Source organism: Bombina bombina, chromosome 2 (assembly GCF_027579735.1).
Source record: "Bombina bombina isolate aBomBom1 chromosome 2, aBomBom1.pri, whole genome shotgun sequence".
NCBI classification, from domain to species: Eukaryota; Metazoa; Chordata; class Amphibia; order Anura; family Bombinatoridae; genus Bombina; species Bombina bombina.
Window position 1 is genome coordinate 1,097,254,689 of NC_069500.1, and position 18,426 is coordinate 1,097,273,114.

The 18,426-nt window shown below is 37.0% G+C and overlaps 1 protein-coding gene across 2 annotated transcripts in view; it reads left to right on the forward strand.

Annotated features, from left to right (window-relative positions):
* The window catches only part of FHIP1A (FHF complex subunit HOOK interacting protein 1A), a 477,992-nt gene that overhangs the window by 405,936 nt on the left and 53,630 nt on the right, over positions 1-18,426 (forward strand). The window contains exon 9 of one of the 2 annotated variants that reach the window (XM_053703737.1): positions 3,784-4,836. In XM_053703737.1, coding sequence (XP_053559712.1) covers positions 3,784-4,836 — 1,053 coding nt within the window. The remainder of the gene's footprint in view (positions 1-3,783; positions 4,837-18,426) is intronic. The other variant, XM_053703738.1, reaches the window with a different exon arrangement.

Consider the following 18,426-nt stretch of genomic DNA (forward strand, 5'->3'; position numbering starts at 1 on the left):
ATGCCAGGTGGACACTGTGGCTCCGTTTTGGCACACACTTCATTTTCCCCTAGTTGTAGGGGCAAGTGTTGTGCGCCTAACGGCATAGTTTAGGGGGGACATCCGTCTCCACCTTCTCTGTGGAAGCCTGGTCCGCCGTGAGCCATTACCCAGTGCTTTAACATGCACCACCAGCCTTAAAAACGGACACTAAAAAGTCACATCCACTTGGATAATTCCCAGAGGTGGATAGTATCTATATGAGCTATATATGTCCATGATCCTTACCTTTATTACCTTCTCTCATATATCCCTGTTTTACAATTATACTTGAGGCTAGAATTCTGAAATAAGGTTACAGATATTCACACTTTGGCCGTTGTAAGCCATAACCCTCTAATGGCCAAAATTTGATTCAATTGTAAATTGTGCCCTAACGAAAAAGCAGCCCAATAGCACAGCCCTATAATATTATTGTATATATATTCATTCTTCTATATACTGCTCTAAATTTGATACCCATTTGCTTACGAATTCAGTGTAGCATTATACATGTTTAACGCCACTTTGCTGTAATATACTGGAGATACATTGTAAGTCATAGCATTCACATTTGCAACATTATATTTGTAACTTGCCATTCCAATCAATAGTACTGTCATATGGTTCAATTTTTATTTTTATTTTTATTTTTTAACTATTTAATTTTTAAATTTAGTATTCTTTTTGTATATACAATATGATTGCATATAATTTAGTACACGCTACTTTTGGCACTATGAAAATTGTTGTTTCATCCAGCTGGCATACTATTGTAAATTATGGCACCTTTTGGCAATCAGAATTGTTTATGATTACCATAGTTACTGTTTCTATGCCGACCGGATGTAGCAACGTTTGACAATGTATATCTATCACAATTTTCTTGGCACTTACTATAATGTGGCACACTTTTGCTATATTAAGTTCCCCAAATTAGTATGTCACATTAATACGTTTGAAATTGTAGAGCACACTACTTTATCATTGATTTCACGTTTTGTCTATTGAATTCGTAAACCGGAAGTGAGGTAATACAACTTCCGGTTTCGGATAGCACTGTGGAACGCAATATGCGTTCCAAACTCGAAAAATTGGCGCACTTTTCCTTTGGAGAAACACACAGGTTGATATGATGTAATTGATATGTAACACTATAAATGAGTTGAATTTTGTTTGTTTTGCATGCTGATGAAGGGGTTGTGAACCCCGAAAACGTTCCATTAAATTGGTTTTTTGTGGAAAAGTCCTGAGAGTGCATTCTTTTGCTTTCTATTTCATGGTATATCATTGCACCCAGGCGAGTTGGCTATAGGTTGGCTGAACTAGAAATTGCTTACAACTCTATATATATATATATATATATATATATATATATATATATATATATATATATATATATATATATATATATATATATATATATATATATATATATATTGGAATATATATTTATAAATACATAGGGCATATTCTGCTATGTGCAGAACATTGGAATGTGAAATATTTACAGTAAATACACAGCATAATACTTTATTAAATATGAATATTGCATAAATATGATTTTGCATGTTTTCATCTGCTTTACTGCAAAGAGCTCCAATGCACTTCTATAAATGTCTATACATTTGTATTTATGTGTTTATATGTGTATATATGTCTGTAAGTGTATATATATATATATATATATATATATATACACATATACATATATAAATACATATGTATACACATATAAACACACACATATATATATATATATATATATATATATATATATAAGATCAAAAGCACAAGTAAAGCAATCACTGGTTTTCAGTCAACAGTAAATCCAAACTGAAATTTATTGAAATGTGACGTTTTGCCAAAGACCAGAAAGTGCTTTATTTGTGCTTTTGATCTTGTATCGTTAAACAGCATCCCGGCAGATGCTGACCTCCTGGTGAGAGTGCCATTCCCACTGTTGTTTATATATATATATATGCACATTTAGACATGTATATGTATGTACATCTATGTTAAAGTCCTTTGCCTGTCTTTTTTGTAACACCTGCAATCTCATATCTTTAAGCCTTTATAACTTTGTATGCAATATTTGTTTTGAATCATTGTTATTAGATGGTGTTATTATGAGTATAATTGTTCTTTGTAATGTATTTTTGTAATGTATTTTTGATGTGTTTTGCGACACGTTTTAGTTTTGCGAAACAGTTAACCAGAGCTATGAGGTCACAGTAATTACTCTAATGTAAATTGTGATTGCGCTCATGTGTTTGACTTGTAATACAAATTTAACTTGAGCGCAAACAAACGCAAAAACTCAATATCATTCACGTGCAAACAATAACCCTTAACTCATAATCTGGCCCATAGTGACATACTTTCTTTGCCACATTTTATTATGGCATATTTTGCTTGTGATATTTTTGCTTTGGACTTATATCTGGCTATAAGGCAATAAGAGGTTTACCTTGTTTGTAATGTGGAACAAAACTTGCAAGAGATGTATTCAGGTATCAGGAACAGGACAAGGTCTTAACCAAATTTGCAAAACCAGAAAGCAGCACACATGGTGAATCCAGGAGAGTAGTCATAATCTAAGCATAATTTCAATAACTGGGTATCCGTGAGGAACCAAACATCAGTGCAAAGGGAGTGGGCAAAAGAATAGTCAAACCGCTGTTCCAAAAGCCAGCAAACCAGCCCTCAGATAAAGGGCCGTTTAACACTTCCCCATTGGTGCAAAAGCACTGCAGTATCACTTCCAACATTCAAGTCATAAATAGCAATACCTTAGCACAGGTAACAAAGTCCATAGAAGATGACTTTTAGTCCTGTGCTCTAAACTTAGTGCAGTCCTTCAGAATATCTTCAGGCACCAAGATGCCCATAGTGTACCTTGTGCTATCACCACTGCTAAACCTCACTTGTTCAGCACAGCCCTGAGATCTGGCTGAGCTAATCGTCCTCAGAGTGCATCCCTGGACTCTGCAAGGAAATGTCAAATTAGTGTAGACCCTACCACCTCTTTTTTTTTATCATTTATAGGCACAAGTCCTTGTGGATTTTTTTCTCAGTGCTATACACTTCAGATTTCCCTAAGTACAGGTGAGTCAATGACAGTGAGCAGCTGACCAGCCCAGGAAGGAATTCAAATCCAGTCTGCTAGGGGAGCTTGAGGGTAGAACTGTGAAACACTGATATTTGTGATACATTAAATCTTTACATTAGCTACATCAGCGCAAAAATAACAAAAGGAAGAGTCACTGAGTTTCCCTTTCCAAAGCCCCAGTCACCCCCAAGGGCTTCATGCAACACAGGTTGAGAAACGGGGTTCTAGATGATTTATCATTTATCACTCAATTGCCAGAGAGAGCTGAACAGGTAAAGAGAGTTTCCTCACTCTGCAACATTTTTACCAATGGCACTGAAAAGCTTTTATGCTTCAAAACCAAACCATTTAATTTGTGGCTTCACTTTTGTAATTTTGAGGTGCATAATGCTTTATGTAGCTTTTACCTATGTATGTTACATTTCAAATTATAGTAAACTGCAGAAAAGAGATAGCATGAATACATTTAAGAAGAATAGTACTTTTAATTATAAATAAAACATGAATTCTATTAGAGTTAATACTGATTAAACTTCAAGATTCCCAATCACTGTTTTTTTTAGTTAAAAAAACGAATTCTCTAAATTGTTAAGTTCTGGTGTAGTGTTTTTTATGCATATTCTAAAGTTTTGGGGAAACCTTGCTTTTTTCAGATTCTGATGGGAATAAGCAATTGTCATTCTCAGATGATCCAGAGTCTTCAGTGAGTGGGGATTATTGGGAAGAGGTAGATGACAGCTATCTAGGCTATCTGTGGGAAGCTCATGTAAACATCCTTAAATGCACTGAAGATTGCAAAGTCTGGTCAGCACCATATAATGGAGAAAATCCAGATCCGGAGTCGTCTTTTCAAGTTTTAATGGAGGAAGATATTAGGAAAGGAGCATTCCCTACATTTAGAAAAGCAAATAAAGCAAATTTAAGATCATTTTCATCAGAAACAACTTCTCTGGGTGGACGAAATCAGATAGATCTTGAGTGGGATGATAGTTATGATACAGGGATATCTCCAGAATCAGGAACGTCTTCAACACAACAAACCGCTGAGCTGGGGAATTCAAACTCTGTGTTACCTCCAGAACCCCCAAAGCACATCAAGGAGATGAAAAAAAGTGCAATCATGCTCATTAAAGGATCATACATTGAAGAATCTGATTTTCAGGATGATGTTATGGTTTACAGATTGTGTGCTTTAAAGGATACCCAGGATATCAATACCCTTTCCGAAGAAATTAAAGATGCACAAACATTGACAAAGATATCAGAAGATAATAATAAATGTACTCATGCTCAGAAAGGAAGTAACCTTGATGTAAACAATATGAAGAATTCAAAGCTAAATAAAAATGTCCTAAAACAGCAAAGCAAACCGAGTCTTGATAGTCTCGATCAAAAGAATGTTTCTACATTGCAACTACAGCTTACTACTGACACAGACGTTAACTCTAATGAAAATACTTTAAGTCCTGATAGTGAGGATTTTATTGCAAGATGCGATGAAATTATAAATGGACTAAACAGTACATCAGCTGAAGAATGCCTTCCTTCATCTTCAAACATTGATTCTCCAATGGAAGATGATGATGATGATGACTTTGAGAAAAATTCACCTGAAACAGTGGAAAGTTCACCATCTACATTTGAGACAAAAGATGCTACAATATTTTCTAATTACTCTGCTAGATCTCAGGTGGTGCCATTTACAGGTAAGATACATTAAAGGAAACCATTATATTTATATTTGTCACATCTCTTATAGGGACACTAAATCCATTTCATGCTCATCCCTCTAATCATGGGTACCGCCATGTTGGAATCTAGGTTATAATGCAGGTATCTGAAAGAAAGTTTCTGCACATGTGCAAACACATCAGCACTGGAATGTTTTGAAAGCTATATTTGAACATGGCAGCATCCATGACAATATAGAGGCAGGGAATAACCTCAATATTATGCTTATTAACTGTAGCTGTAGCATATATAAATAAAAATTAAATATTTACTAATCATTGTTTTATCTTCCTGACAATAAATTTACCAAAACAGATGAATATAAACTTATATTTCTATCATTCTCCAAACCACAAACAAGATTTACCACACACACTTAAACTTAAAGGGACAGTTTACTCAAAAATCTTCTCCCCTTTAATTTGTTCCCAATGATCCACTTTACCTGCTGGAGTGTATTAAATTTCCATTACTCTTATATTGGCATTTTAAATAGTTTATTTAGCCTGTGGTATCCCCACCCATCCTGAAAGTTTTTGGCCTCAAGGACAAGCTGCGTTAACACAGCCAGTAGAAGAAGTTACACTTCCAGTGGGTTCTAGAAGAGATAAGGTAATAAAATGTTAATTTTCCATTGTTCTATCCAAGTATTGGTGATTGGTTTATGGACAGATATAAGATAAAGAAGCAATGTGATAAAGTAATAAGATCTGATTATACCTACAAGCTCAACACATTTTATTAGGTTGTGGCTTCAAAACACAAAATCAGCTAATTCATATACACAAATAAGCCTTTAAAAAAGAAAATCTCATACATTTTATACTCTGCAGCTGGTAAAAAAAAGTAATTGGAAACACATTAAAGGGACACTGAACCCAAATTATTTCTTTCTTGATTCAGATAGAGCATGAAATTTTAAGCAACGTTCTAATTTACTTTTATTATCAAATTTTCTTTATTCTCTTGGTTTCTTTATTTGAAATGCAAGAATGTAATTTAAGATGCTCGGCCCATTTTTGGTGAACAACCTGGGTTGTCCTTGCTGATTGGTGGATAAATTCATCCACCAATAAAAAAGTGTTGTCCAGAGTTCTGAACCAAGAAAAAAGCTTAGATGCCATCTTTTTCAAATAAAGATAGCAAGAGAACGAAGAAAATTTGACAATAGGAGTAAATTAGAAAGTTGCTTAAAATTGCATGCTCTATCTGAATCACGAAAGAAAAACAATTGGGTTCAGTGTCCCTTTAAGGGAAAAACAATTGTATAGTATACTGTCCCTTTAAATTCAATCTAACATTTCATGATACATTATTATTATTTTTTTGTCTATTTTAAGGTATGGTTCAAAGAAATTTACCTCAGACTGGCAGTACTTTTTACGATGTTTAAATGTGAAAAATGTACTTAAAAAAAAAAAAAAAGCAATATGTGGATTTTTACCCAAAGCTACAACAAAAACTGTTCTACCATTATTAATAAAATTTTGGCAGGAAGATAGATGTATTTGCTTTTCATGAAAAGGAAAGAATAGATCTGGAGATACTCATGGTGCGTTACAGTATACAAGTTCAATAATGTTAGGTGTAAGCACTTTGAATTGCACTTTAATGACTATCGCCTAGATTACAAGTTTTGCATTATAGAGGGTGCGAAACGAACGCAACATAAGTTGAATGTGTAATTTAGTTTATTTAATTGGTAGTTATTTTAATTTTAGTATAATAGTTATGTTAGGTTAATTGTTAGTTTAAACTTAGTTTTTTTTTTAATTTCACAGGTAAGTTTATTTATTTTAAGATAGGGATATTGTAATTTTAATTTAAAGTTAGGCGGTTGTTAGGTTTAGGGGTTAATAGTTTAATTTCGTTTTTTGTGATGTGGGGGGCCCGTGGTTTAGGGGTTAATAGGTTTATTTAGTGGCGGTGATGTGGGAGGCCAGAGTTAGGGGTTAATAACTTTATTTAGTGGCGGCGATGTCGGTGAGCGGCAGAATAGGGGTTAATAGCTTTATTTCAGTGTCGGCGATGTTGGGGTGTGGGGGAATAGGGGTTAATAACTTTATTATAGTGGTGTCGAAGTCGGGGAGCAGCGGAATAGGGGTTAATAACTTTTATTAGTGGGGGAGATGTCGGGAGCAGCAGATTAGGGGTTAATAAACTTAATATAGTGTTTGCGATGCAGGAGGGCAGTGGAATAGGGGTTAATAGGTAGTTTATGGGTGTTTGTGTACTTTGTAACATTTTAGTTATGAGTTTTGAGAAACATTTTTGTTGCACAAAACTCATAACTATTGGTCTCAGATAGTGGAATGGATCGTGTCGGTATAGGCTGTAACGCAAGCATTTTAGCCTCACCACACAACTTGTAATACTGGCGCTATGGAAATCTCATGCAAAAACATAATTTTTTTGAGTGCGGGATTGACGTTGCGTTACAGGCTAAAATGCTTGCGGTATAGCTATACAGACAAGACTCATAATGGCTGCGTTACTGTTTTAACGCGGAAATTGCCATTTTTTCAGCATTAAAACCGTTACGCAAAACTCTTAATCTAGTTGTATATTTGGACATGCATGGAGATGCGTCCCCTGTCACCTGTTAAACCAAGGTGCAATGTCATTTGAGGGCCTTCTAAGCAGATACAATGTAGCAAGGGTTCACACTTTATAGTGTAAGTAATATTAAAATCCAGTATAAGAAGGAATTTCAATAGAAAACCATAGTTGCCATCTTGTTTTCAGATCACGCTAAAATGGAAACGGTTCTGTAACAAACAATAGAAATAAATATTTTTCAAAAGAAAAGAGCCAGAAAAGGCTGCAGCTGATTATGGGCTCCATGTAGTAAGCAGTCAGCGAGCTACCCGCAACAAATCTCGCGTCAAAACTCGCAAACTGATATGTACAAAGCCGTCAACTATGTTAAAACTCGCATCTTTAAAATTGCGAGCATACTTATCCACCAAACCTCGCTACCTCTCCATTTTTCACTGTAATTAGACACATTTGACCACCAACTCGCCAAAAACGAATGTACTAAAAAATCTATTTGTCCGCTCGCGTCAATCTCCGCCCCCACCTCGTTATTTTTGCCTCGCCACCTTTTAGGTGGCGGGCAAGGTACAAAACAATAGGAAAGTCACTCTAGACGCCAGTCTAGACATATATAAAAGGCAGTAATATCAGCATTGTACTTACATTGTTCATTTCAGCAGCTATGGAGAGAATTCTGTATTTGTTTATTCTCCGTATGATGCAAAAATCCTCCTAGAAAAATTTGTCTGTTTGACACGACATCCAAACAAATAATCATAAGAGTCAATAATCATGTCAATCAAAACAAAGTTTTGCTGATGAGAAAAGTGAGGATTCTTGGATTTTGAAGCGGTTTCAGATCCAGATGAAGCCATATCGAATTTGTAAATAAAGATCACAAAAAATAACGCTCTGTAATCACTCTCCAAAAATTTTGGAACAATAATAAAGTTGTTTACAAAAGTTGTACTTTTATAGGAACAAAATTCTATTCCCGCGACTACTATGACGTTCGTGACACCTTGCATGTCACGTGTTAACAATTGGCCAGACAATTCAACTGAAAGTTAAGTACATCAGCTTAGTCGCGGCGAGCGAGGCGTCAAATTGATCAATATTCCGCCACTGCTCGCGGCGGGCTAGACGTGTCTATTTTATTGTGGGATTATTAGTACATAGCAAGAGCGGACACCATTTCGCCCGCAGCGAGTAATGGCGAGTTTAGCCGCGTCTACAATGACTGATGAATTGACGGCTTAGTACATGGAGCCCTATGATCGGGCCATTGTTCTGGGTTTGCATAACCTTAATTCCATGCTTGTCAAATAAGTATGAAAAATTCCTGTTTTCAGATGACCTTTGTCTGTTTAAAAGCAGCCATAAAGTGATAGGAAAATGGTGCACATTCTGCCTATCCTGACAACATAGATGCAATCAGATGTTTTAGCAGTGATGCAGATGGAAACAAATTACAACAGTTTCCTATGAAAGTTACAATTGGGCAATCCTGTTTTAAAACCCGATTTTGAGGATACCAATTCTTTTAGCAACAATCACGATGTGACTTTAAATCAAATATTAATACGAAAATGAAAAATCCAGCATTTGTAGATGTTGGTGTCCTGATGTGACTTTTCCTACAGATCCCCTTAACTGTACTGTACAGGATATAGCGTATACAACACATATACATATCTACATTATATGTACCTATACAAATGTAAATGTGTGCCCTGGCCACTGTATACAGCCTCTACAATAGGGATGAATGGAGCTTTAATGAATCGATACTATGTGCATTAAAATTAACAGACCTCTAATGTGTCCTGAGACCATTTTAGAGTATTTTGCACATGTGCATGATAGTTGACTGTTTCCAAAGAGCCATTAAAATAGTTGCAAGGATTCGTTTTCGTACAAATACACATTCATGACAAAAATCTGATTTTCTTGCTTCGTTTTAACAAAAAAAAATCCGAATAAATGCACCAACAAAAATGAAATAAAACGGAAAGAAAATTGTCAGTATTCATTTGTTTACTTTAATTTCTTTCATGTAATTGGCAAGAGTCCATGAGCTAGTGATGTATGGGACGTATGGGATATACAATCCTACCAGGAGGGGCAAAGTTTCCCAAACCTCAAAATGCCTATAAATACACCCCTCACCACACCCACAAATCAGTTTTACAAACGTTGCCTCCTATGGAGGTGGTGAAGTAAGTTTGTACTAAGATTTCTACATTGATTTGCGCTTCTCAGCATTTTGAAGCCTGATTCCTCTCAGAGTACAGTGAATGTCAGAGGGATGTGAAGGGAGTATCACCTATTGAATGCAATGGTTTTCCTTGCGGGAGATCTATTTCATAGGTTCTCTGTTATCGGTCATAGAGATTCATCTCCTACCTCCCTTATTCAGACGATATACTCTCATATTCCATTACCTCTACTGATAACTGTTTCAGTACTGGTTTGGCTATCTGTTATATGTGGATGGGTGTCTTTCGGTAAGTATGTTTTCATTACTTACACTCTCAGCTATGGTTTGGCACTTTATGCATTATTATAAAGTTCTAAATATATGTATTGCACTTATATTTGCCATGAGTCAGGTTATGTATAGACACTCAGCTATGGTTTGGCACTTTATGCATTATTATAAAGTTCTAAATATATGTATTTTACTTATATTTGCCATGAGTCAGGTTTATGTATATTTCCTTTTGCAGACTATCAGTTTCATATTTGGGAAAAAAACATATTTAGGAAAAAATGTTTAGTCTTTTCTCGATGGACTGCTTTTTCTTTAAATTTCACGGGAAAAATTAGGCTCGCGAGCGTGCAAAATGCTAAAGTTTATTGCGAGAATTTTTGTGACGCGAAGGTAGTCCGATGACGCAAATTCGTAATTTCCGGTGTCTTAGCTGATGCCGAGTTCCTTGCACAAGGTTGCGTCTTCAATGAAGCAAGTGTGTCATTTCCGGATGTTGTTAGCGCCCCAAAAATATTTCAGTTTGCGTTGTGCGTCATACTTGGTGCCAAACAATTTCATTATTTAAAGCCCCATTCCTAGATGCCTCTTGCCTTTTTTTAAAGTCAGAGGGCTATGCTGTTTGCATTTTTTTCCCATTCCTGAAACTACCATAGAAGGAAATTAATAATTTTGCTTTATATTTTGTTTTTTCTTTTACTTTTTCTCAATCTGATCCTGTCTCAGAAATCACTGTTGGATCCCTGCTGCCTGATAAAAGTTCTACCAAAGCTAAGTGCATTTGTTGTAAATTTGTGGAGATTATATCTCCAGCTGTGGTATGTAATAGTTGTCATGATAAGCTTTAACATGCAGAGAATGTGTCCATCAGTAATAGTACAATGCCTGTTGTTCCTTCAACATCTAATGTACATGATATACCTGTGAATATAAAAGATTTTATGGCTGGTGCGATTCAGAAGGCTTTGTCTGCCATCCCGCCTTCTAATAAACGTAAAAGGTCTTTTAAAACTTCTCATAAAGTTGATGAAATTTCAAATGACCGACAACATACTGAATTATCCTCCTCTGATGAGGATCTATCTGATTTAGAAGATCCTTCCTCAGATGTTGACACTGACAAATCTACTTATCTATTTAAAATGGAGTATATTTGTTCCTTGTTAAAAGAGATGTTGATTACATTGGATATTGAAGAAATAACAGTTCAGGGTGTCGTACTCCTATGTAGGTGCGCTCAGGGAGCAAACAAAGATGGTAGTCGACGGCTTCCAAAATCGTAGAAACCAGGCTGCTCTTCCGATATAGACAGGGTAAGTGGTATCTGTAGCGAAGGATAGAAGGCGCCAAATAGGGTGATAACGCTACAAACAAATATATTGGCAAAGTGATAGAGAATATTACTCACAAGCCGAGCGGCACTGGATTGTGCCTTCACAAGCGGACCTGGACCTCAGCGTCGCCCGGGAGACCAACCAAGGCAAAATCCAATCGATGGTCAGGAACACGCTACCGACAGCCAATCAGGGCCCGAAGCGGCAACACACCTTCCTTTCGAAACCTACGGGTCTCTACACTCCCAGCTGGGAATAGATGATGCACCACTATTCCATTTCCTTCAATACTATCAAGGAATTGGAGTAATTTCCCAGCACCTGTGGTGCATCATCTATTCCCAGCTGGGAGTGTAGAGACCCGTAGGTTTCGAAAGGAAGGTGTGTTGCCGCTTCGGGCCCTGATTGGCTGTCGGTAGCGTGTTCCTGACCATCGATTGGATTTTGCCTTGGTTGGTCTCCCGGGCAACGCTGAGGTCCCGGTCTGCTTGTGAAGGCACAATCCAGTGCCGCTCGGCTTGTGAGTAATATTCTCTATCACTTTGCCAATATATTTGTTTGTAGCGTTATCACCCTATTTGGCGCCTTCTATCCTTCGCTACAAATATTGAAGAAACTAGTCCTCTTGATATTAAAACTAGTAAACTTTTAAATTCTATTTATAAACCTCCTGTGGTTACTCCAGAGGTTTTTCAATTTTCTGATGCAATTTCTGATATGATTTCTAAGGAATGGAATAGGCCTGGTACTTCTTTTATTCCTTCTTCAAGGTTTAAAAAATCGTATCCTTTGCCAGCAGTTAGACTGGAGTTTTGGGAAAAGATCCCCAAAGTTGATGGGGCTATTTCTACTCTTGCTAAACGTACTACTATTCCTATGGAAGATAGCACTTCTTTTAAAGACCCTTTAGATAGGAAACTTGAATCTTATCTAAGGAAAGCTTATTTATATTCTGGATTTCTTCTCAGGCCTGCCATTTCTATGGCTGATGTTGCAGCTGCATCAACTTTTTGGTTGGAAAGCTTAGCGCAACAGGAAATGGATCCTGATTTGCCTAGCATTGTTTGCTTGCTTCAACATGCTAATCATTTATATGTGATGCCATTTTGATATCATCAAAATTGATGTTAAATCTATGGCCCCAAGTTATAAAGGTCTGTCGGACCTGATCCGACAGTGTGGATCAGGTCCGACAGACCTCCCTGAATACGGCGAGCAATACACTCACCGTATTCAGCATTGCACCAGCAGCTCACAAGAGCTGCTCGTGCAACGCCGCCCCCTGCAGACTCGCAGCCAATTGGCCACCAGCAGGGGGTGTCAATCAACCCTATCGTACTTGATCGGGTTGATTTCCGGCGATGTCTGTCCGCTTGCTCAGAGCAGGTGGACAGGTTATGGAGCAGCGTTCTTTGTGACCGCTGCTTCATAACTGCTGTTTCTGGCGAGCCTGCATTCGGAGCTTGATAAATATGCCCCTATGTCTTTAGCTATTTTAGCTAGAGGAGCTTTGTGGCTCAAATATTGGAATGCTGACATGGTATCTAAGTCTAGATTACTATCTCTACCTAAGGGTAAATCTAAAGCTTCTAACCGTGTTCGTTCCTTTCGACAGAATAAGGAACAAAAACCCAATCCTTCTTCCAAAGAATCTGGTTCCAATTGGAAACCTTCTAGTTGGAGTAAATCCAAATCATTTAAGAAATCAAAGCCAGCCCCAAAGTCTGCATGAAGGTGCGGCCCTCATTCTAGCTCAGCTGGTAGGGGGCAGATTAAGATTCTTCCAAAACATTTGGGCAGATTCTGTCAAAAATCAATGGATTCAGAGTATTGTTTCTCAAGGGTACTGAATAGGATTCAGAGTAAGACTTCCTGTGAGAAGATTTTTTCTCTCACGCATCCCAGCAAATCCAGTAAAGGCTCAGGCTTTTCTAAAGTGTGTTTCAGACCTGGAGCTTTCAAGGGTAATCTTACCAGTTCCATTTCAGGAACAGTGTCTGGGACAATGAATAGATTTGAATAAAACCCCAAAGAAAGAAAATTCATTCAGGCCAGTTCTTGATCTGAAAATTTTGAATTGTTATATAAGAGCGCCAACTTTCAAAATGGTGACTATAAGGACTATTCTGCCTTTTGGTCAGCAAGGGCATTATATGTCAACAATAGACTTACAGGATGCATATCTTCATATTCCGATTCATCCATACCACTATCAGTTTCTGAGATTCTCTTTTCTAGACAAGCATTACCAATTTGTCGCTCTTCCATTTGGCCTAACGACAGCTCCAAGAATCTTTTCAAATGTTCTTGGTGTCCTACTCTCTGTAATCAGAGAACGGGGTATTGCGGTGTTTCCTTATTTGGACGATATCTTGGTACTAACTCAGTCTTTACATTCTGCAGAATCTCACACAAATCAACTAGTGTTGTTTCTTCAAATACATGGTTGGAGGATCAATTTACCAAAAAGTTCTTCTTCTGATTCCTCAGACAAGGGTCACCTTTTTAGGTTTCCAGATACATTAAGTGTCCATGACTCTGTCTCTAACAGACAAGAGACAATTAAAATTGGTTTCAGCTTGTCGGAACCTTCAGTCTCAATCACACCCTTCAGTAGCTCGACTCCCTCTGACTTGATGGTTAGATCACCATCGTATAGTTCAAGGGTCCTCTTTTGTTTGTCCAACCTGGACTGTGATCACAACAGATGCAAGTCTTTCAGGTTAGGGAGCTGTCTGGGGATCTCTGACAGTACAAGGGTTTTGGAAATCTCAAAAGGCGAGATTACCAATCAATATTTTAGGACTCCGTGCTATTTTCAGGGCTCTTCAGGTTTGGTCTCTATTGAAGAGAGAACCATTCATTTGTTTTCAGACAGACAATATCACAACTTTGACATATGTCAATCATCAGGGTGGGACTCACAGTCCCCAAGCTATGAAAGAAGTATCTCGGATACTTGCTTGGGCGGAATCCAGCTCCGGTCTAGTTTCTGTGGTTTATATCCCAGGTATAGACAATTGGGAAGTGGATTATCTCAGCCGTCAGACTTTACATCCGGGGGAGTGGTCACTCCATCCAGATGTGTTTTCTCAGATTGTTTAGATGTGGGGTCTTCCATAAATAGATCTTATGGCTTCTCATCTAAAAAAGAAACTTCTCAGGTACCTGTCCAGGTCCAGGAATCCTCAGACGGAGGCGGTGGATGCATTAGCAGTTCCTTGGTGTTACCAACCTGCTTATATCTTCCCGCCTATAGTTCTTCCAAGAGTGATTTACAAGATCATCATGGAACATTCGTTTGTGTTGCTGGTAGCTCCAGCATGGCCTCACAGGTTTTGGTATGCAGATCTTGTTCGGATGTCCAGTTGCCAACCTTGGCCACTTCCATTAAGGCCAGACCTTCTGTCTCAAGGTCCATTTTTCCAACAGGATCTCAAATCATTAAATTTGAAGGTATGTAAATTGAATGCCTAGAGCTTAGTCAGAGGTTTCTCTGACTCAGTGATTAATACTATGTTACAGGCTTGTAAATCTGTTTCTAGGAAGAATTATTATCGAGTTTGGAAGACTTATATTTCATGGTGTTCTTCTCATAAATTATCCTGGCATTCTTTTAGAATTCCTAGAATTTTACAGTTTCTTCAGGATGGTTTGGATAAAGGTTTGTCTGCAAGTTCCTTTAAGGGACAAATCTCTGCTCTTTCTGTTTTATTTCATAGAAAGATTGCTAAGTTTCCTGATTTTCACTGTTTTGTGCAGGCTTTGGTCCATATCAAGCCTGTCATTAAATCAATCTCTCCTCCTTGGAGTCTTAATTTGGTTTTGAAGGCTTTTTTTAGAAGCATTATATTACTCAAAATTAGTTCCTTCATTTTAATATTTTTTATTTCCCTGTGGCAATAGCTCATATAGATAACATTTTAAGAGATATTTATCTTAACCAATATATAGTAGTTTATATCCTGGCTGTATTTTTCAGCACCAGTTTTATTTCTTCCTATGCATTCTTTGGACATTAAACTACTTTCTTGGAAAGTGTTGTTCCTTTTGGCCATCTCTTCTGCTATAAGTTTCCGAATTATCTGCTCTTTCTTGTGAATCTCCTTTTTTGATTTTGCATCAGGATAAGGCAGTTTTGCGGACTTCATTTGAATTTCTACCTAAGGTTGTGAATTCTAACAACATTAATAGAGAAATTGTTGTTCCTTCTTTGTGTCCTAATCCTAAGAATTCTTTGGAGAGATCCTTACATTCTTTGGATTTTGTAAGAGCTTTGAAATATTATGTTGAAGCTACTAAAGTTTTCAGGAAGACTTCTAGTCTATGTGTTGTCTTTTCTCGTCCTAGGAAATGTCAGAAAGCTTCTGCCATTTCCTTGGCATCCTGGTTAAAGCTTTTGATTCATTAGGCTTATTTGGAGTCGGGTCAGGCCCCGCCTCAGAGAATTACAGCTCATTCTATTAGATCAGTCTCCACTTCATGGGCTTTTAAGAATGAAGCTTCAGTTGATCAGATTTGCAAAGCAGCAACTTGGTCTTCTTTGCATACATTTACTAAAATCTACCATTTTGATGTATTTGCTTACTCGGAAGCAGTTTTTGGTAGAAAAGTTCTTCAGGCAGCTGTTTCAGTTTGATTCCTCTGCTTATTTTTAAGTTTTTTTCTTTTTTCATTATGAGAATAAACTTATATTTTGGGTTGTGGATTATTATTTTTCAGCGGAAAATAGCTGCTATTATTTTATCCCTCCCTCTCTAGTGACATCTTGGGTATTACTATCCCATACGTTACTAGCTCATGGACTCTTGCCAATTACATGAAAGAAAACATAATTTATGTAAGAACTTACCTGATAAATTAATTTCTTTCATATTGGCAAGAGGCAATGAGACCCACCATTTGTTTGGTGGTTATGATTTTTTGTATAAAGCACAATTATTTCCAAATTCCTTTGGTGATGCTTTTTACTCCTTTTTTTATCACCCCACTACTCTGCTATTTGTTAAACTGAATTGTGAGTGTGGTGAGGGGTGTATTTATAGGCATTTTGAGGTTTGGGAAACTTTGCCCCTCCTGGTAGGATTGTATATCCCATGCATCCCATACATCACTAGCTCATGGACTCTTGCCAATATGATTTTTTTTTTTATCAAGTAAGTTCTTACATAAATTATGTTTTTTAAGAGGTTAATACCTTTATGTGCTCTCCATGCTCAACAGAGAACATTGAGGTAAGTATTGTAGCTACTGCCTAACAGCCGTGGTGCAGTTGATGTGATATTAAGGTATAGGTCTGACAAAGTGTCTTTAGGATAAGGTGTCTGAGATCAGATGACTCTTTTGATATGTGACTGACAGAAGGGCTGCAGAGTCACATGTATGATCTGATGTAAGAATATTAAGCAGAGAAAACCAATGGCACTACTGACTTAAATAAGCGTTCTCATATGAGTGAATATCAATTGTTTGACACAACAATGGGGAGGTGCTTGTACTAGAAATCTGCTTGAAACTAATCAGTAAAAGACTGAAAAAAGAGTACAAATGTAGCACTCATAACGTTTTTGTGTTATATTTGAATAAATATGGTGGCATAAGGCAGAGAAACATAAATAAAACTTAGCATTTATTATATTAACTTAAAAAAGGGAAAAAAGGCAGAGAAACATAAATAAAACAAAAATAACACACTTTTAAAATATGCATATGCCTGTATTTATCGTTAAATAAGACAGAGTATGAAATTCGCGGCTCAAATATTCCATGTAAATAGGGTGGTTTAGGATTCCTGTCTGTGATTATCCCTGCAATTTTATCGGTATTGATATTATGCAACGGCTAAAAATACACTTGAGTGTAGGCATACATCTGCAAACAATCACAGAGATTACGAGTTTGACGTTAGCCTTAAAAAACAGCGATGAGAGGTCCCAACGCTGCTTTTTATCTAACGCTGGTATTACGAGTCAGGCAGGAAAGGGTATACCGCTCACTTTTCTTCCGCGACTCGAGGCTACCGCAAATCCCCTTACGTATCCTATCTTTTCTATGGGATTTGCCTAATGCTGGTATTATGAGTCTTGGAAGAAGTGAGCGGTAGACCCTCTCCTGTCAAGACTTCGACCGCATTTAAAAGTCAGTAGTTAAGAGTTTTATGGGCTAACGCCAGAACATAAAACTCTTAACTAAAGTGCTACAATGTACACTAACACCCATAAACTACCTATTAACCCCTAAACCGAGGCCCCCCCACATTGCAAACACTAAAATAATTTTTTTAACCCCTAATATACCGACTGGACATCGCCACCACCTACAATATACCTATGAACCCCTAATCTGCTGCCCCTAACATCGCCGACACCTACATTATATTTATTAACCCCTAATCCACCGCCCCCAACGTCACCGCCACCTACCTACAATTATTAACCCTTAATCTGCCGACCGGACATCGCCGCCACTTTAATAAATGTATTAACCCCTAAACCGCCGCACTCCTGCCTCGCAAACACTAGTTAATTTTTATTAACCTCTAATCTGCCGTCCCTAACATCGCCGACACCTACTTACATTTATTAACCCCTAATCTGCCACCCCCAATGTCACCGCTACTATATTAAAGTTATTAACCCCTAAATCTAAGTCTAAACCTAACCCTAACCCCCTAACTTAAATATAATTTAAATTAAACATAATTAAATAAATTAATCCGATTTAAAACTAAATACTTACCTATAAAATAAACCCTAAGCTAGCTACAATATAACTAATAGTTACATTGTAGCTAGCTTAGGATTTATATTTATTTAACAGGCAACTTTGTATTTATTTTAACTAGGTAGAATGGTTATTAAATAGTTATTAAATAGTTATTAACTATTTAATTACTACCTAGCTTAAATAAGTGCAAAATTACCTGTAAAATAAATCCTAACCTAAGTTACAATTACACCTAACACTACACTGTCATTAAATAAATTACCTAAACTACCTACAATTAATTACAATTAAATTCAATAAACTAAATTACGGAAAAACCCCCCACTAAATTACAGAAAATAAAAAAAGAATTACAAGAATTTTAAACTAATTACACCTAATCTAATCCCCCTAATAAAATAAAAAAAGCCCCCCAAAATAATAAAATGTACCTGTAAAAGAAAAATACAATACCCCTCAACATTAAAACCCACCAC